The 19,409-nt window shown below is 40.9% G+C and overlaps 1 protein-coding gene across 1 annotated transcript; it reads right to left on the bottom strand.

Moving 5' to 3' along the window:
- Positions 1–11,420: 11,420 nt before the first annotated feature.
- LOC132115027 (probable ubiquitin carboxyl-terminal hydrolase MINDY-4) lies at positions 11,421–13,256 on the bottom strand. The gene is made up of 6 exons (XM_059523447.1): positions 13,221–13,256; positions 12,398–12,465; positions 12,233–12,296; positions 11,897–12,058; positions 11,634–11,814; positions 11,421–11,449 (listed from the first exon to the last, which is right to left on the bottom strand). Exons 1-6 carry the CDS (start codon positions 13,254–13,256, stop codon positions 11,421–11,423), a joined length of 540 nt encoding a protein of 179 aa, XP_059379430.1.
- Between the last annotated feature and the right edge of the window lie 6,153 nt (positions 13,257–19,409).

The raw sequence follows: 19,409 nt of genomic DNA, 5'->3' as shown, positions 1-19,409 counted from the left end.
TAGTAGTAGTTTGGTTACCAACATTCTTCAAAATGTCTTCTTCTATGTTCTTTAGAAGAAATTAAGTCCTACAAGTTTGAGGACGAGTAAACAATGACAGATTTTCATTTTTTAGTGAAATATCCCTTTAATTATTAGAGAGTGAACGATGGCAATTATTTACACATCACAATACATATTCTTTCTGATAATTATTTTAATCATGACTTGAATAAAGTAAAAAAAAAACAAAAAAAAGTGTCAGTGTAACACTATGAGAGACAAAGTGATTGCAAAACAATTGTATGAAACAAGCAAAATGGGCAGTGCAATGATGAAAATAATATAAACATATATAGAATGGCAGCAATCATAAAAAACTAAATAAATACAAAACGCATGCATTTTTAAAGGGTTCCTATTATGCTTTTCCACTTTTTTTATTTTTTAGTCAGTGTGTAGTGTGTATGTTTGGGCATAAAAAAAGATCTACAAAGTTGCAAAACTCATAGTTCACTCCAAAGGGAGTTATTATTACTATTTTTTTTAAATCCCTTTTCAAGAACTAAAACTAATGGATCATTTGGACTACAGTGTTGTTTTCTGGGTTTTGTGATGCCACAAAACAGCTTATTAGAATCCGCTTGTTAACAATACTATGGTGAATGATGTCAAGTTGACCATTACATTATTTGTAACAGTTGCTGATGAGACAGTAGCTATATGGTGGGGAGTGGCAAGATCTTAGTTAGAACTCTTGGTTGAGTCAAAGTCCTTTTAAGACAAGTCACGGGGAAGTCATGGCCTAGTGGTTAGAGAGTTTGACTCCTAACCCTTGGGTTGTGGGTTTGAATCTCGGGCCGGCAAGAACACGATTTAGGTGCCCTTGAGCAAGGCACCAAACCCCCAACTGCTCCCTGGGTGCTGCAGCATAAATGGCTGCCCACTGCTCTGGGTGTAGGTTCATTTTTGCCTGAGCAAGGCATCAAACCCCCAACTGCTCCCCGGGCGCTGCAGCATAAATGGCATAAATAAAAGAAAGTAGTAATCTTTAAATTGTGTATCAGTGTCTGCCAGAGTGGCTTCTTCATATATAAATGAAGCTCTATGTTCTGCGGCTCATGATCACCCTCTAGCGTCACCCGCCAGCATCTACAGGTCTAAGTGATGTTCAAGTTGGCATAATTATACAGTATTATATACTGTAAAAATTATAAATTATATTTTAATATATATTTAACGCAAGAACCACATTTAACAAATGATAAGTAATAATATTAATGAAAACAATACAAACATGACTACTTGAGTCCATACCACTACACCCTCCCCCACTTAAAAAAAAAATGTTCTCCGACATTTTACCACAACTTTAGAAGTTGTTTTCAGGCTGACCCTTTCATTGCTGCAAGACAAAAGGTAGGTTTTCAGTTTGTTTTAACTCTGTGCATGAAATCAGTTATTCCCTCCTTGCCATGGCTAATTTTCTAGAAGGGGGGGGGGGTTCAGTAACTATTGTGCTACAATCTCTAACTATTGCACTGAACAATTTATCTGACTATTCCTACCAGCAATGTTAGCATATATGTAAACAGTAACATCTTAATTAGATGAGTCTTACCCTGTAATCAGACTCCGTAATATTTGGCCACTTATTCACCTTTTTTTTGTGTTTACTTTAAAGGTCACAGGTCTCCAGGATGGAATGTTGGAAGTTGATATCCTTTTGAACTACATTTCTCCGTACCACTGTCAGTTCTCCCAGTTCATTATATGTCAACATCTTTGGCTGATGTCTCTGTGGGTAAGTGCATGAGTGTGGTACCTCCAGTTCACTCACGATCCCCCTCTTCAGAATCACTGTTCTCCTGTGGAACATTCTCCTCCTCCGTTCCTGTGACATCTGCATTCTCTCCCTCTCCAGCATGAGGTTGGTATTCAGGTAAATACTCATCCATCAAAGCCGGTTCAAATGGTTCAGCTTTAGGATTCAGTGTGGTGAGCTTTGCACTGTCTTCAGTATGGGGCAGGAATTTACAGCATAGTTCATATCTTTCATCATCATCATCACTGCCTGAGTCTAGGTCGTGTTGTTGTTCTGGCACTTTCCTGTTCTTAACACTGTGCTTTCTTTTTTGTGTTTGGCTGTCTTTTGTGTCTGGCTTTTCTACAGGTAAACTGTCACAGGGCAGCAGGAGGTTTCTGTTCACCACCCGATTCTGTCCTCCTTTCTCTGGTCTGATCTCGTACACTGGACCATCAGGGCTTTTCCAACTTTTCACCGTGTACACACAATCTTCCCAGTGTGAGTGCAGTTTACCTGGTCCTCCTCTTTCACTTAGCTTTCTGAGTAAGACTCTGTTGCCAGGCAAAAGCTCAATGCCATGAATTTTCTTGTCATAATATTTTAATCTTTTCTTGCAGTCTTTGATGCGATATCATAGGCTTCAAGTATCCATGTTTGCCAGTTTGCAACATACTCTGCATAATTCTGCTGTTTCTCATTCGCCTGCAGGTTGAACATGAGATCGATGGGGAGCCGGGGTGAACGTCCGAATAGCAGATAATATGGAGAGAAGCCAGTTGCTTCAGAACGGGTGCAGCTGCATGCATGCACCACTTTGGACAGCGAGTTTTTCACGTCAGCCTTCTTAGTATCACTCAGTGTCCTGAGCATGGACAAGAGCGTCCTGTTGAACCTTTAAACTTGCCCGTTGCCCATTGGGTGATATGGGGTTGTGTGAGACCCACGCACACTGCAAACCTCTTGCAACTGATCCATCAGGTGATTCTCAAATTCTCTTCCCATGTCATGGTGGTTTTTATCAGGGAAGCCAAACTTGAGGGCAAAATCACCAAAGGCGGGCTGTACCACAAGCCTGAGCAAAACGTGTAAAATGGTCCATCACTACAAGTATGTACTCGTAACCATTTTTGCTCTTCTCAAGGTGGAGAAAGTCAATGGACACAAGCTGGAAAGGGTAGGTGGTTTGAATTTAAACCAATGGGGCTTTTGTAATCTTATGAGGTTTTTTTCTTTTAAGGCACTCACATACACGCGTCACAAAGTGCTCTGTCTCTTTTTGAGAGTGCGGCCGAATGGACGACTGTTATTCTTTTTGTACTCCAGGACACGGCTGATAACTGGGTCTTTCTCTTGGGATTCTTTGATCTGCTCCTGCGACAGACACAGATTAGTGGGTAGTGAGATGTTGTCTTCCACCAGATGTACAGCTTTTAAGTGAATACCACTTGTCCACAGAGGAGCATTCTTCAACGTTAAAACCACACCCTGATTATCACACCACTTATCACATCTTGGTTTATCTCCTCTGTGCACAGTTTCATGTACTGGTCAATGTCAAGTGGCATCCTCGACAAGCCATCTGCATCTGCATTGCATCTCCCAGGCCGGTATTTGATGATGAAATTAAAATCTGCCAGCTCTGCGACCCAACGGTGCCCTGTTGCATTGAGTTTAGCTGTTGACAAAATATACGTTAAGGGATTATTATCTGTGTATACTTCGAAATGTGGAGCATGGAACAAAAAATCCCTAAAGCATTCACAAATGGCCCACTTAAGTCTGAGGAATTCTAGTTTTCCTAAATGCATGTGGTAGTTTTTCTCCGGTGGTGTGAGAGTCCTTGACCCATATGCAATCACTGACATCTTTCCATTTTGTTTTTGATACAGGACTGCCCCCAAACCATCCTGTGATGCATCACAATGGAGAAGAAACGGTAAAGTCAGATCAGGATAAGCAAGGATTGGTGGCTCTATTAAGTGGTCAATCAGTGTGTTCAACACATCTTGATGAGTCTGTGTCCAAGGTATGGGTGTGTTGGGAGATGACTGCCCTTTTGACTTAGTACTGACTCTTCTTCTCTTTCCCTTAGGCTCAGCAGGTTCTCTGCTTTGAGGTGGTGTCGCTATGAGCTGATAGAGAGGTCTTGCCAGGCGAGAGAAATTTGGTATGTAGGTCCTATAATAGGAGAGGAATCCCATAATTTTTCTCAGATCTCCCACTGTAGCTGGTTTTCTGAGTTTCAGGGCCTGTACCGGGGCTATTTCAGCTGGATCCATGGAGTATCCCTCCTCAGACACGATACGGCCCAAGAACCGCACTTTCCTTTGGAACAGTTCACATTTGTGTGGACTGAGTTTGACTCCATGTTTCTGGTATCTTTGGAGGACTGTGCGAACATGAGTCCCATGATCATCGAAAGAGGTACTATGCACAAGGTTATCATCCAGGTAAGGCTGACAGATAACATCTCTCAAATCCTCCAGACAGGCTTCCATGTTCCTCTAGAACTCAGCTGGAGCTGAACTAAGGCCAAATGGAATCCTGTTCCACTGAAATAGTCCCCAGGGTGTTATAAAGGCTGTTAGGGGTCGGCTCTCGACATCCAGGAATCCTTGGTGATAGGCCTTCCCTTGGTCCAAGACTGAAAACCAAGAACTGCCACTCAGGGAGTCCAACACATCCTAGATCCTGGGAATGGGGTGCCTTTCCGGTACAGACTTGCGATTTAATTCACGATAGTCACAGCAGAGTCTCAGGCTCCCGTCCTTTTTCCTCACACATACGACTGGCGAGGAGTAATGAGATCTTGATTTGCTTATCCACCCTCGGTTTAGCAGATCTTGAAGATACTCCTTCACCTCCTGTAAAAGTGGCTTGGGCACAGAAATATAAGTCTTTTGTACCGGTGATTTGTCATGGAGTGTAATATGCATGTTGAGTGAGGGGATGCAACCAACATCATTATCATCAAAAGCATTGCACTCTTCCTTTAACAGTTGTCGTACAATCTGTTGCTGTGACTCTGTTAAGTGTTCAAGTTTTATTGGTGGATCCCACTGACTGGGTCTCTTTGATTGATGTGGTGTAATACTCAACCCACATGTCTGCACCGTGGATGTTGGCTGTTCTATCACCTGCTCCATCTGAGTCTCATTTCTCTGAAAAGAGTCTGTTGCTATTGGGTAAGTTGTCTTTACCACTTCCAGGTGGCCAAGGATGAGTCGTGGCATAAGTATGACTGGGTGACTGGCTGTATTAGCGATGGCAATTGGCACATTCGCTGTCTTCCCATTACCGACTTTGACTATGCCTTCCTGCATTACTAAACCTTCTGGTAGTGGTGATGGTTCACTTGGAGCGAATAACAGGCTTTGTTCTTGAAATTGCCCCCCAATGTGTGCTTGTGCATAAACAGTGGTTATTTGCCCTGCATTGAGCTGGATTCTTTATTTACCAACTCGCACCATTCCAACTGTCACATTTGAATTTACAGTCTTCAACAGTTTAAGCATGGATCTTGCCTTATTTATTGAAATAGAGAAAGCTTTGCTTACCCTACAGACAGTACTGGACCGTGGTCTCAGTTTCTCCCACCTGGTAATTATCTCTTCAATTATATTGTAACCGCCGATAGGGTTTTCAGCCACGCTAATATAACTTGCCACGAGCATAGGTACTTGCAGGGTCCCTTCTTTACCTGGATCATCACTTAATCGGAAGCTCACTTCCACCCAGCCATCAAAAGGGATCTCTGTGCGATTGGCGGCCAATCCAGTCAATGTTCCTGGCCCCAGGAGCTCCTCAATCGGTCTGACAGTGGTATGTGGTTAGTGTCGTTCTCTCCAGTCTGCGTTGATAATACTGGCTTGGGCTCCTGTGTCCCATAAGGCTTCAACTCTGACATCATTGGGGCGGCAGTGGACCAGGCACCTTTTTCCAATGATGTTCAAAAGTTTATGCGTAGCAAGGGATAGTAAGTTATCAATTGAATAAGAATTGGTCACAACTGGGTGAGTAGCAGGTTGAATGTTATTTTCTTTACTGTCTTGCTTGCTTTGCACAGGTCTGGATGTCTGTCGCGCTTCTGAACTCGTCTGGGACCCAATGGCAGAATGGACTACTGGGGGGTCCAGCTCAGCAGTCCCCTCCCGTTTCCCGATGCCGGCCTCCTTTGTCGACAGCCCCGTGACAAATGTCCATCTTGTCCGCAGCGATAACAGTGCCTGCACTCTTCACCTCTTTGGGCCTCCTGGCATGAATGGCAGCCTTTGGGTCTCCTCTCAGTTCGAAGTGGAGTCATGGGTGGGTGAAACTGTGATCTGGTCTCTTCCATTGTCTCTCTGAACATTTTCGTCATTTCCATGACATTTGCTCTGAGGTCTTCAATTGCTTTAGCAGTGTCATTGTCAGTATCTTTGCTTTGTATCTGTTGCTTCTTGTCTTTGACAGTGTTAATGTCTTTCATTAATGTCTTTTTCCTCTGTCCTTGAGTCTCCATCTCGCTGCTTGAATATCGCTCAGTGTTGCAGACATGTTCTACTGTTTGAACTTCACTTAGTCTAAGAGGCTTTTGAGTCACTGCTTTCTTTAACTTTGTTTGTCTCTCCAATTCCAGATTAGCAGCTTCACCGATTTTCTCAATCAACACTTCATCTGCTATTTTAGGATCACTGAGGAATGGTTTGACTTGGAACTGAACTGCATCATTTAGAAGGCCTGTCTCCACAGAGCGAAGAAACTTTCGTTGGATGAGCTCCGGGCTACACTGTTCTCCATCCTGCTCATCTCCAGATGTCCACAGTAGTTTCTCCATCAGTTCAATGGCTCGGAACAGGAAACTTTGAGCAGACTCCTTGGGTTCCTGAGAGATGTTCATGAGCCTGTGCAGTAGATCAGATGAAGAATCTATTTTATAATGTCCTCTGAGGATGGTCTTTAATGTGGAAAGTGTGAGGTCTCGCTTAATTTCAAGGAGTTCCCTGAGGGGAAGGCCAGGAGTCACTGCTCTGATAACTGCTTCAATGATTTCTGCCTCTGCATACCCCTTCCTCACTCCTGATTCGATCTGGTTGTTGAGGCTTGTGTATGACAATTTTTTCCTTTTGGCCAGCCTCTCCAATCTGTCCGAAGACTCAGAATTCCCTCCTCAGAGTAGCCCAATCTGTTCCTCTAATGCACGACGGGCATTTGCATCTGTCTGCTGTAGTTCTGCATGCTCTTTCCTTGGCTTCTCTATCTCAGCCTGGGTTACTGGTGACTCTTTGAGCTCGGTGTAGTGATAGTATAGTTGTATATATAGAAACTAACCACTAGGTGTCAGTATTATTATACTTACCGGTAGTATACACAGACAGAGAGTTAGACCATCACATGTGTTGTTGCTGTTCCTGCTTGCAACCTGAAAGTGAATTAAAAGATAAGTTTAATTACAAACAGTTTCTTCATTGAAATAAGAAACATTACATGGTACCAGGAGTGGTTAATCACCAACATCGACAGTCGTCATGAAAAGTGTTAAACCGCCTGACGTTGTAAACTGGACTGGAAACATTGATCACGAATGGCGTATGTTCAAACAGAGATTCACTCTGTACTGGCAAGCAGTGGGCTTGGATGAAGCGTCGGATGCACGCAAGATTGCATTGCTTCTCACCGTCGCGGGACCTCATTCAAGTGTTTAACACACTCGTGTTTGCACAGGCCGAGGACAAAGGCAAATATGACGTGGTGATGGAAAAGTTTGATTTGCACTGCACACCAAGAAAAAACGAGACTTTTGAGAGGTATATTTTTCGCTCTCGTCTACAACAACAAGGAGAGACGTTTGACAGTTTCTTAATTGATTTAAAGTTGAAGGCTAAAACATGCAATTTCGGACTGTTGCAAGATTCAATGGTCCGTGATCAAATTGTGTTCGGCAGCGATGATAAAAAAGTGAGAGAGAGGCTTTTGAGAGAGACGAAGCTAACCTTGAATGAAGCAGTGCGGATATGTCATGCCAGTGAAATAGCTATTCAGCATGCTAAAACCTTTAGTGAACACACAAAGATGAGCGGGAGTGACAATTCAGCCGTAGTTGAAGTAACAGAGAAGATGCAGAAAAGCGGAATGAGTAAACTGAAACAGCAGAAAGAACTGTTTAACTGTAAGAGATGTGGCAAAAGACACCTGCCAAAGCAGTGCCCAGCTTATGGCAAAGTCTGTGCTAAATGTAAAGGGCAGAATCATTTTGCCAAACAATGCTTTTCAAAAGGTGGACAAAGTCAAAGAGAGCGTGTGCATGCAGTGGAAGAAACATTCCTCAGTGACACATTCTTCGTTGGAATGGTGCAGAAGGCCGATATCAGTCAAGAAAGAACAGAACAGGCTGATGTGAATAGTGTTGCACGGGACAAGTGGATGACTGCTCTGGAAATAAATGGAGTAACAGTATCACTCAAGCTAGACACAGGAGCAAAAGTCAATCTGATTTCAGAGTATGATGTCAGAGCAATGAAAATCAAGCCGCGCATAAGTCAGAAAACTGTGCAACTCAAAGCCTATAATGGCCAGAACATTCCAACAAAAGGAACATGTACTCTCAGAGTAAAAGTTAAAAACAGAGAACATTACCTCATGTTTATGGTTGTTCCAGATGGCCATGATTCTGTGTTGGGAGATAAGACATGTGAAGATCTGGGTCTGGGAAGAAGAATATGCACCATAAATAATGGAGAAACACAGAACAGTGTGGAACAAATCGTGAAACAGTTTCCAGACATCTTTGAAGGGTTTGGGGTATTACCATTCACCTACAAAATACAGTTGAAAAAAGATGCACAGCCAGTAGTTCACGCACCCAGATGGGTTCCAGCACCACTTTGTGAAAAGCTGAGGCAAGAGCTGGATAAAATGACAACAATGGGAGTCATAGAAAAAGTGGAAGAGCCTACGAAGTGGGTTCATTCAATGGTGTGTGTGAAGAAAGCCAATGGTGATCTACGTAATTGTATGGATCCAAAGGACTTAAATGCAAACATACAGAGAGAACATTATCAGATTCCGACACGGGAGGAAATTATAAGTGAAATGGCAGGTGCTAAGTTTTTTACGAAGCTGGATGCATCTCAGGGCTTTTGGCAGCTGAAACTACATGAGGACAGCACAAGGTATTGCACATTCAACACGCCCTTTGGCCGCTACTCCTTCTTGAGGATGCCGTTCGGAATTTCCTCAGCTTTCCACAGGGCTATGGAACACGTAATCGAAGGCATCGAGGGTGTGCGTGTTTATGTGGACGACATTGTATTGTGGGGATCCACAATAGAACAGCACAACAAGAGGCTCATGGACATCCTACAGCGTGTAAGGAAGTATGGGCTCAAGTTAAATAGGAACAAGTGTCAGTTTGGAGCAAAGGAAATCACGTTCCTTGGAGATACGCTGTCAGAAAGGGGTGTGGCACCAGACAAGAGTAAGATACAGGCAATACTCAAAATGCCCAGACCCACAAACAGAAAAGCTGCAGTTCTACTGCAGGCGGATGGAGAGAATTGGAGGCCAGTCACATATGCCTCGAGAACGATGACTCCGATGGAAGTCGCTATGCACAGATTGAAAATGAGTGCCTGGGCTTAGTGTATGGATTGGAGAATTTCACGGCTATGTGTACGGCTTACTGACATTTGTGGCAGAGACATATCACAAACCATTAATTGCTATCATTAAAAAGAACTTGAACCAAATGTCTCCAAGAATCCAGCGACTGATCATGCGACTGCAGAGGTATGATATGGAGCTAATGTACACTCAAGGGAAGCATCTAGTTCTGGCCGACGCTCTGTCCAGAGCTGTGGAACAGAGTGGAAAAAGTGAAATTTCCACAGAGGCTGATGTGACTCAGCATGTGAACATGGTAGCTGAAGCTCTTCCAGTCACAGACACAAAACTCAAACAGATTGCAGTGGAGACTGGAAAAGATAAATGTCTGCATTTGGTCATCACACATCTGAGTGAAGGTTGGCCTAGAGGAAAATGTGCTCAGTACTACAACATCAGAACAGAGTTGAGTGTTGTTAAGGGATTTCTGCTGAGACAAGGCAGGATCATTATCCCTCAGTCACTGCGACAGGAGATGTTAAAAAAACTGCACGAGGGACACCTTGGGGCCGAGAAATGTAAAAGAAGGGCTAGAACTGCAATCTACTGGCCCAGAATAAACGCAGACATCGACAAGATGGTGTCAACCTGTGATACGTACTTGAAGCATCATGCTAAGCAACAAAAGGAGCCAATGATCATCACTGATCCACCGGATGAACCATGGCAGAAATTTGGGACTGACTTATTCTTTCTGGACGGACGAAACTATTTGCTGGTGATAGACTATCTGTCAAATTACCCAGAGATTGCGTTGCTATCCAATACATCTTCTGCTTGTGTGATAACACACATGAAATCCATCTTTGCGAGACACGGCATTCCGCAGGTGGTTTGCAGTGATAATGGGCCATGCCACAGTGGAAGGGACTTCCAGAAGTTTGCTGAGGAATATGGGTTTCAACACGTGACATCGAGCCCATTATATCCGCAGTCGAACGGAAAGGCAGAGAAAGGTGTTCACATTGTGTAACTACTACTCAAGAAAGCAGTGGACAGTAAATCAGATCCTTATTTAGCTCTGCTGATTTACCGTGCTTCTCCACTAGAACATGGTGTGTCTCCTGCTGAAATACTGATGGGGCACAGATTACAAACCACACTTCCGTGCTTAGCAACACAAAACAAGAGAAAGTACCTGAAAAGAAAACAAAAGCACCTGAAACTGAGACAAAAAGCGAACTATGACAAGGCATCAAAAAGCCTAGAACCACTCTCTATGATCGTTCATATATAACCTATTAATACACTACTTTAGAAACAGGAAAAGTGATGTAGTTGTTGTGAGCACTGACAGCAGCAATGGTTGTCCCTTCCACCATGTTTTAAGTTTATTGCATGCTCAACTCTAAAACTCAGATATCAAAATTTCTGAATCCGAATTTCCCAGTTGTAAGTATGATATAAGAGGCATTCACGTCTAACTTCCAATTAGGAAACCCTTATTTACGATAATTCCAATAGCACATGAAGGCAGCATTAAAATCAGCCTTAAATTCGTCTGGTGTGCAGCCAGCCAGAGCTGTTTTCCAATCACAACTCACTGGTACAGCTAACCAATCACAACAATTTTTGTTTTTCAATTGGCGGTCCTTATTCAAACCCGAAACTAATCAAGCCATTTATGCCAGGCTGGAAAAAGGTTTTGTAATAATGTAAATTATGTGAAAAATAATGCGTTTTTCGAACCACCAAGCATGAGAGCATGTTCTACTACACCCCCAAAACAAAATCAAGACTTAGTAAAAGAGCATAATAGGACCCCTTTAAATATAAAACTTAAAGGGATACTCCAGCCAAAATGAAAATTTTGTAATTAATCACTTACCCCATGTTGTTCCAAACCCCTAAAAGCTTTGTTTGTCTTCAAAACACAATTTAAAATATTTTGGACCTTGAGTGTTATTTACTTGGCAGTCAATGGGACAGTATCAAGCCTCCCAGTTTTCATTCAAAATATCTTAAATTGTGTTCCGAAGACGAACAAAGCTTTTTACTTTTTACCAGCAGCACAATGTAGATCTGTTCAGAGACACAAAACACACAAGCCCTTTTAATAATGACTTGTTATAAACACTGATTACAAAGCAAGTGTGCAAGGTTTGTGTTTAATTTGTTTTCTCAAATCCTATGTATAAAAAAAAAATCAGTGTTTGTTTTGTGTGTGTGTGTCCAGAAAAGCAATGACCCAAAGGAAAAGACTCACAGACTGTTATTCTAATTGGTTCCTGCTGGTTGGCCAGCCCATCATAATAGTACAAGTCAAACTCTTCCTCTCTGCAGTGATCAGTTGCCAGGTCTTCAGAGGAGCAAAAGAGCACACTGAAATGGCTCTCACTGCACACTACCCAAATTGGAAACCTGGGAGTTTTCAGGTGAGATCCAACCTTTAAAATGACAGAAATCGTGATATTAAAAAATTTGGATATAATATCTAAGTATATGTTAGAGTGTTTGAAGCCTCATTACCATACATATATTATAGTGCTCCAATAAAGACAGCAGCCCAATGTTACAATGTGCTTTAATTCCCTTCAGAAGTGTAAAATTTCCATTTCCGGAATCAAGCTTCATTTCATCATCAAAGATGTTTGAAACTGCCCATCCACAAAGCAAAAGATTTACCAATTCCTTAAGAAAAATGAAACGGAAAATATGAGACTTAATGAATCTATCATATCAGAAAACTCTACATACTGGAGCTGTACAAAAATCAAACAACACTGTGACCAATAAGAGCAAAAAATCAAATATGCTTTCATATATGTATAAAGATAAGGACTGTAAAGTTTTAATATGGCAAACCTGTGTGCAGTAGCCATGAGCTCCAATGAGAGTGGATGTTGACACATTCATATCACTTTGTAAGCTAAATCACAAAAAAAAAAAAAAAAAAAAAAAAAAAAAAATTACCTCTGTGAATATATGAAAGTAAACAGTCTCCACTAAGTTAAAAAGGTGGAAACTCACATTGCAATAGTTCTGGAAAGAATGGCAGAGACAGTAAGCAGGATACAGCCAAAGGGGCCAGACTCAAACTAAAAGGAAGAAAGAGAACTGATATTAATTGCCATTATCAGTCACAACACAAGCCTGAACTGCTGCAAGGACTCCACAGGGTCCTCCATGATAAAAAAAAAAAAAAACGGAAAATCTCATGATGCATCAGTTTACAAACCAAACCAGTCATGTTTATGAAAGAACTGGATATGGTTTGTTCCAATGGATGTGTTTGATTGTCAGCATGTTGGCATCCTTTGGTTTTGCCACTTCTCATTCTCATTCTGTCCTTAACGATCATCCCCAACATTGACTTCAAAGGATGTTCAGCCTAAGTGCAAATGCATTTTGATGACCTCTCTACTTTTTCAAAATTCTTTATATTTTAAATACAGACATTGATCACTTTTATACGTTATTCCTTTTGTAAAGGTCCTCAAGTTGAAGTAATTCTGCGCAGATCTGATCAGTTATTAATGCTTGAATTAGTTCAGGGAAGCTCTTCATCCATGCAAGCTATGATTTTCTTCAACCCCGTACATTTCATCATCCAACCAGAGCAATTTCTCAGAGAACAAGGAAATTTACAGAAAAAAATCTACCTTTAAAACACACTATATTCATACCCTACTAGGTAAATATTTTAAAAGATCATCTAAAATGCTGCTTTGAGTGGTAACGTTAGTAAATTATAGGATATTTAGCATGGGTGTCCAACCATTTTTAGAAGTCTTCCAAATAGAATAAACAGAAACTGATCTGTCACCCACCTTCGACTGAGATATTCCCTTACTAGAGACGCGGAGACTTCCTCCACATCTTTTCCCATCATAGATCACAATAACACAGCGGTAAATATAGGAACAAGTTGGCTAGTTCGATGTAAACAGTCTTGTTCGATTTGAACTTCACACACATCGAATACTGTTGGTCCAGTGACGCAAAAAGTGAGTATGCGCCATATGCGGCGCATAGGGGCGCCGCACCATGGGGGGCTCCAAAGTAGAGGTCTTCGCAGTGCACCCGAGACCCGTCGACCCGGGACCCGACCCGGGACCCGTACGGGTCCGGGTCTATATTTTAAATGATCAGCCGGGTCCGGGTCGGGTCCGAATCTATTACTTCGGGTCCCGGGTCTGTTTAACATTGTGTAATACCCATGCGATCGGAGTCATCGGACTCGGAGAACACCTGGCCGTGATCAGACACTGCTTGTGTTTTTTGTAACTTGCAACTTGTAAAATTAGGAAAAGAACAGAGTGAGAAACAAAAAAAACAAAAAAAAACAGCGCAGAATGCAAGTGCATGCATGGTAATAATTGCAGACTTGACACACTCATATTTAATATATTTCAAATCAGCAACAAAATCGGAGGTGAACTGTCACATGAATGTTTTCTATGACGCTCAAATTGCGTTAAATCATATTTTAGGATGATCCAGCTAACACGCATGTGCAGTCTCGAGCGCGTGTCATGTTTCTATGGCAACCAGTGAGGGACAAACCGCGCTTTACATTTTCTCCCATTTTTATACTAATATAAATAAACCGTTTAATCTCAAAGTTTTAGTGGTCAGATTCAGACTCGACGCAGAGCAGAGAGCACAGAGATGATAGCGTAAGCGGCCATGGCACTGAAGGAGCGTTCGTTATTATAGTTCAAAAAGGCAAACAGTCGAAGTTATTATGCGAGTTAACTCGAGTCAGAATGTACATGTACATGTCTGTCACCGTGACATCAAGTGGAACTTTGAAGCTGAAATAATGAGTGGATTAAGCTTGGACTTGGAATAACGAGCGGAATGACATAGATAACTTTCTTGTCTGAGGATTATAATGCATCACAGGCAGTCAGGTACAAGGACGAGAGACTACGGCTCCTTAAATTAAGATATAGGTTTTTTTCCGCAACATGTTTATTGACTTGTAATAGCAATTTAAAGTGGAATATGTGACAATCGGGTCCAGTCGGGTCTGTGTCTTCACGACGGGTTCGGGTCCAGCTTTCAAATAATATACGGGTCCGGGTCGGGTCCAGGTAGGCATTTCTCGGATCTACACGGGTCCGGGTCCAGCTTTTGAAATATTAGACGGGTCCGGGTCGGTTCGGTGTAGTACATTACGGGTCTCTTTCGGGTTCGGGCACAAATTTTTGGACCCGTGAAGACCTCTACTCCAAAGCTATGGTTAATTTTTTTTATATATATAATAAAAAATAAAAATGTATATTGAAAGTAAAAAAAATATAAATTTTAGAGGACTAACAGGCGCCGGTGCCCTCATAATATTCCATCATAGAATTTAGACATAGAACCTCGCGAGTGGGAGGGGCGCCGTGAGCGCTGAGTAAAGCAGCAGTAACCTTAGTGCTTTGTCGTTGAAACTCGAAAAAGATGGATAAGACAAAAAAGGTCCCGGGGGCTAAAAATAGAAAAAGAAAGAGGGAAAAGGAGATGGCATGTCAAGGGATGCGACAGCAGCTAAATAAATGATTGGTGAAAGGCATCAGGTAGGATTTAAATGTGACGTCTATGTTTGGAGAATACGTAAAACTGGAATATGAGCTGTCATTTATTCCGTCATCACCCGGGTGCTGATAGCTCGCGCGCACAGATGAGACCTAACCAGCACACGTTGATATCCGTGTTTAAACTAAACTAATTTAAGCTTTGTCAGTTTAAACATTTAAGAGGCAGAGGACGCGAGCTCGCGCACGCAGTCCATGCCCTCATCCGAAGCGCGCAAACCCGCGCCTCAGAACGCGCGCAAATATAAGCTCTCTCTGAAGTATTTTATTTAAATGGACAAATTCAGACAAAAATTATGTCAAAATGCCCGTCTTGGTAAGTCTCCTATAGCAGACATAGCCAGCTGAACGTAGGCCACTGTATCAGTGCATTCTCTTAAAGTGACAGTCTTTATATTAATCGAACAGCAACAACAAAGAAATCACTCACTGCTCTTGATTAAAAAACTTTTGTAATAGATTGTTCAGTTTCTCCTAATGTTGGCTCGAAAGGCTATAATGGTCAAATGGGTTGGTAGTGATGCCCCCTTATGGAGCCAAAAGAGTCTCAATAAAGATAAATGCACACACAGGATTCATACATGCACACACAGGATTCATAAATAAAAACACAGGATACACAAATGCACACAAAATTTACAAATGTACACACAAAATTTAAAAAGCACAGAAGATTCACAAATGCATACAAAATTCAGAAATGCACACAAAATTCAGAAATACACACACAATTCAGAAATGCAAACAACATTTACAAATGCACTCAAGATTTACAAATGCACAGGACAAGATTCAGAAATGTATTTCTGATGCACACACACATATATCGATTTACAAACTGCTTGCGGTCTGTGAACTTCACTGCATTTGTGTGTGAATTTTGAGACTCCCCTGACTTGGCTCGACACACAAATGCCTTTTTTTAAACAGGGAATGATCTGCAACCAATCAGATATCTCCCTTGTTTTAGCCAATCACAAGAACGCACTCCACGTGGGGGATTGTTTACTTATAAGCCGATCACATGAACGCGTTCACACAGCGCAATATGCCTGTGGTGCGGCATATTATAGCCTACTTATTTATGAAATTGTATAAAAATATAGATGTTTAGATTACAATTCAGGTTTATTTTTTATTTTTTACAAAATATAAATTTTAAAATGTCTCAATACATATAGCCCAGTGACTGCAGAAAAAAAGTTAACCATGGATTCATAAATTTGCAATAGGCAATTATTTCATTTTATTGAAATATTTTAATGAAAGTAAAAAAAAAAATTTACACATTTTTGAATATTTAAATATATCTAAATTTTCTTTTGGATGCAATATAGAAGTCGCTTTAATTATAATATTCGGTCCCTACATGAAGAGAGAGTCAGTGGTCCGCTGCAAAGGAAAGTGACTCTCCGACTGCGAAAAGTGGGTCTCCGGCGGCGTGAGGAAAGTGAGTCGTTCGCTTAGGAAATTGAGTTGTTCGCTGCGAGAGGAAAGTGATTTCCGGCTGCGGAAAGTGAGTCTCCTGCTGCGCAAAGTGGGTCTCCGGCTGCGCAAAGTGGGTCGCCGGCTGCGTGAGGTAAGTGAGTCGTTCGCTGAGGAAAGTGAGTTGTTCGCTGCGTGAGGAAAGTGAATCGTTCGCTGAGGAAAGTGAGTCGTTCACTGCGTGAGGAAAGTGAGTTGTTCGCTGAGGAAAGTGAGTGGTTCGCTGATTGGCTTATAAGTAAACAATCCCCCACGTGGGGTGTATTCTTGTGATTGGCTAAAACAAGGGAGATATCTGATTGGTTGCAGATCATTTCCTGTTTAAAAAAGGCATTTGTGTGTCGAGCCAAGTCGGGAGTCTCAAAATTCACACACAAATGCAGTGAAGTTCACAGACCCGCAAGCAGTTTGTAAATCAAGATATATATGTGTGTGTATATATATATATGTATATATATATGTTGTCCTGTGCATTTGTGAATCTTGAGCGCATTTGTAAATGTTGTTTGCATTTCTGAATTGTGTGTGTATTTCTGAATTTTGTGTGCATTTCTGAATTTTGTATGCATTTGTGAATCTTCTGTGCTTTTTAAATTTTGTGTGTGCATTTGTGAATTTTGTGCGCATTTGTGTATCCTGTGTGTGTATTTATGAATTATGTGTGTGCATGTATGAATCCTATGTGTGCATATGTGATTGTAGTGTGTGCATTTATCTTTATTGAGACTCTTTTGGCTCCATACCCCCTCTACTCAGATGTGGAAATCTATGATATCTGAAGTTGTAACTCTAGAAAGATTGAGGTATTGTCGCAATGGTAAATCACACCTGTTTAAAAAATGGGAGAATATTTTTAAGTGTCTAAAGATTAAACGGTCATAAACAAAAACTGGATAAAATTTAGGTACAATCATATGATGAAATGCTGTATGTAAATTGTCCACATGTTCATGAATATGTTAATTATTTCCTGTGCTGTGTTTTTGTTTTAATATGTTTTTGTTTGTAATAATTAAAATGTTTAATAAAAAGAATATATAAAAAAAATATATAAAAAAAATAAAAAAGGCTTTTGTAAGTTTAATAAAGAACAATCTTTAATTTATAGTCAAATATGCGATGCTGTTTTACATTTGATTACTTTATTAAATTTCTGTACCTAAAAACTAATACTAGACCTGTTTACTAATACTAGACCTATTTACCTCTTTTTTTAAATACTATTGTATTTATTTTTGCTGTTGCTCCTAGTTAGGTTTTTTTTTTAATTATAGTTTCTCCATAAACATAGCACATACCGAACTATACCGAAATGTGACTCTTGAACCGTGAAACAAACCGAACTGTGAAAATTTTAACTGTGCCACCCCAATAATAATAATAATAATAATAATATATAAATATATATATATATATATATATATATATATAATTGTTATATAATATATAATATATATAATTATATATATATATATATATAATTATTTATTTAGAAGTTGGGGGGGGGGGGGCAAAATGTTTTGCTGCATACCCCTCTAACACTGGATAGTTGCGCCCCTGTGTTGGTCGGCATAGGTCATATGTTCATCTACAAGCAGTTACTGCATATTCAGCACAGTATTTAAAATAGTGATGTGTCGTTCGTGAACGAATCATCTTTTTGAATGAATCTTTTAGGTGAACGAATCGTTCTCATTCACGCAATCCACTGACTCATATTTCTCGTTCACTGAAGTTCCTCCCTCCACAGCAGCGCGGCGCTATTACGAAATGAATGAGAGTAAACCGGGTTAGTCTGCCATTTAGCATGTCAGTCTCGCAAAATGCAAAGCACAGTTACAGGCAGACGGGAAGGAAGTCGACCGGAAGTTGAAGTCGGCCGCGTGCCGCCATCTTGTAGCAGAACTTCACTTGCATTAGCATCCCATTGACTTCCATTCATTTTGGCGTCACTTTGACAGCGAATAACTTTACATCTGAGGCGTTTAAAGACTCCATTTGTCCATTATTTATTTCTAAAGATACACAACAATGTATAAAGGGCTCCATTACCTTCTATGTTACATTATGGCCCCGTCGAAACAGTTTTTGTAAAAATAGGCTAACGATTGCATCATAACAACTCGACTCTCTGTCGCACAGTAGAGAAAATACCGTACAGACAGGAGGAGAAGCTCGCAGGCAATCGGGGAGACGTCAAGAGAGAAGCCCATAGATACAAGCCCTGGCGTTACATTTTTAAATACTATACAAAATAATTAATCAGAATACTTACTCCTGTTCACTCACGCCAAAGAAGTCCCCGCTCAAGCTCGCCGTCTCTGCAAGATTAACGATGGCAGTTTGCACGCACAGCTACTTTAAGATTTACATCTATTAGACAGGTTGCTGACATCATCAAGCTTAGTTTGAGTCTGCGCGTCAGAAACGGAAGTGCTAAAAATGGGCTTCACTTGTCTCAATTGAGTTCCAATGGGGTCGCTGTGTCCATTTCTTTTACTGTCTATGGTTACAGGTACTGTGCACATACGCTTGTTTTGATATTTAGCATACAGAATTCCACGTTTAATCCCCGATTTATGAATGTGAATATATAATATACAAACTGTCTGACCAAACAATTAAAATGCTAATTAGGCAAGAAAACCTCGTGCTTTGTTCATCTGAACAAGTTAATTAGACTTTATATATTGAATGCGATTATGATTTATGATTATTAGATTTAGTCCGAGAGCTCTCAGTCCCTCCATTGAAGCTGTGTGAATGGTATACTGTCCATGTCCAGAAAGGTAAGAAAAACATCATCAAAGTAGTCCATGTGACATCAGAGGGTCAGTTAGAATTTTTTGAAGCATCGAAAATACATTTTGGTCCAAAAATAGCAAAAACGACGACTTCATTCAGCATTGTCTTCTCTTTCGTGTCTGTTGTGAGAGAGAGTTCAAAACAAAGCAGCTGGATATCCGGTT

The sequence above is a fragment of the Carassius carassius genome, chromosome 34, assembly GCF_963082965.1.
Source record: "Carassius carassius chromosome 34, fCarCar2.1, whole genome shotgun sequence".
NCBI lineage: Eukaryota > Metazoa > Chordata > Actinopteri > Cypriniformes > Cyprinidae > Carassius > Carassius carassius.
This window is presented reverse-complemented; position numbering and strand designations above follow the sequence as displayed.

Excerpts from the sequence above, each read along its gene's own strand:
- LOC132115027 (XM_059523447.1), bottom strand. The coding sequence starts at position 13,256 with ATGGGAAAAGATGTGGAGGAAGTCTCCGCGTCTCTA. Across the intron at positions 12,297-12,397 it reads CTTTCCAGAACTATTGCAAT|CTTACAAAGTGATATGAATG; the intron begins GTGAGTTTCCAC and ends TTTGTGATTTAG. Across the intron at positions 11,450-11,633 it reads ACCAATTAGAATAACAGTCT|ATCTACATTGTGCTGCTGGT; the intron begins GTGAGTCTTTTC and ends GTCTCTGAACAG.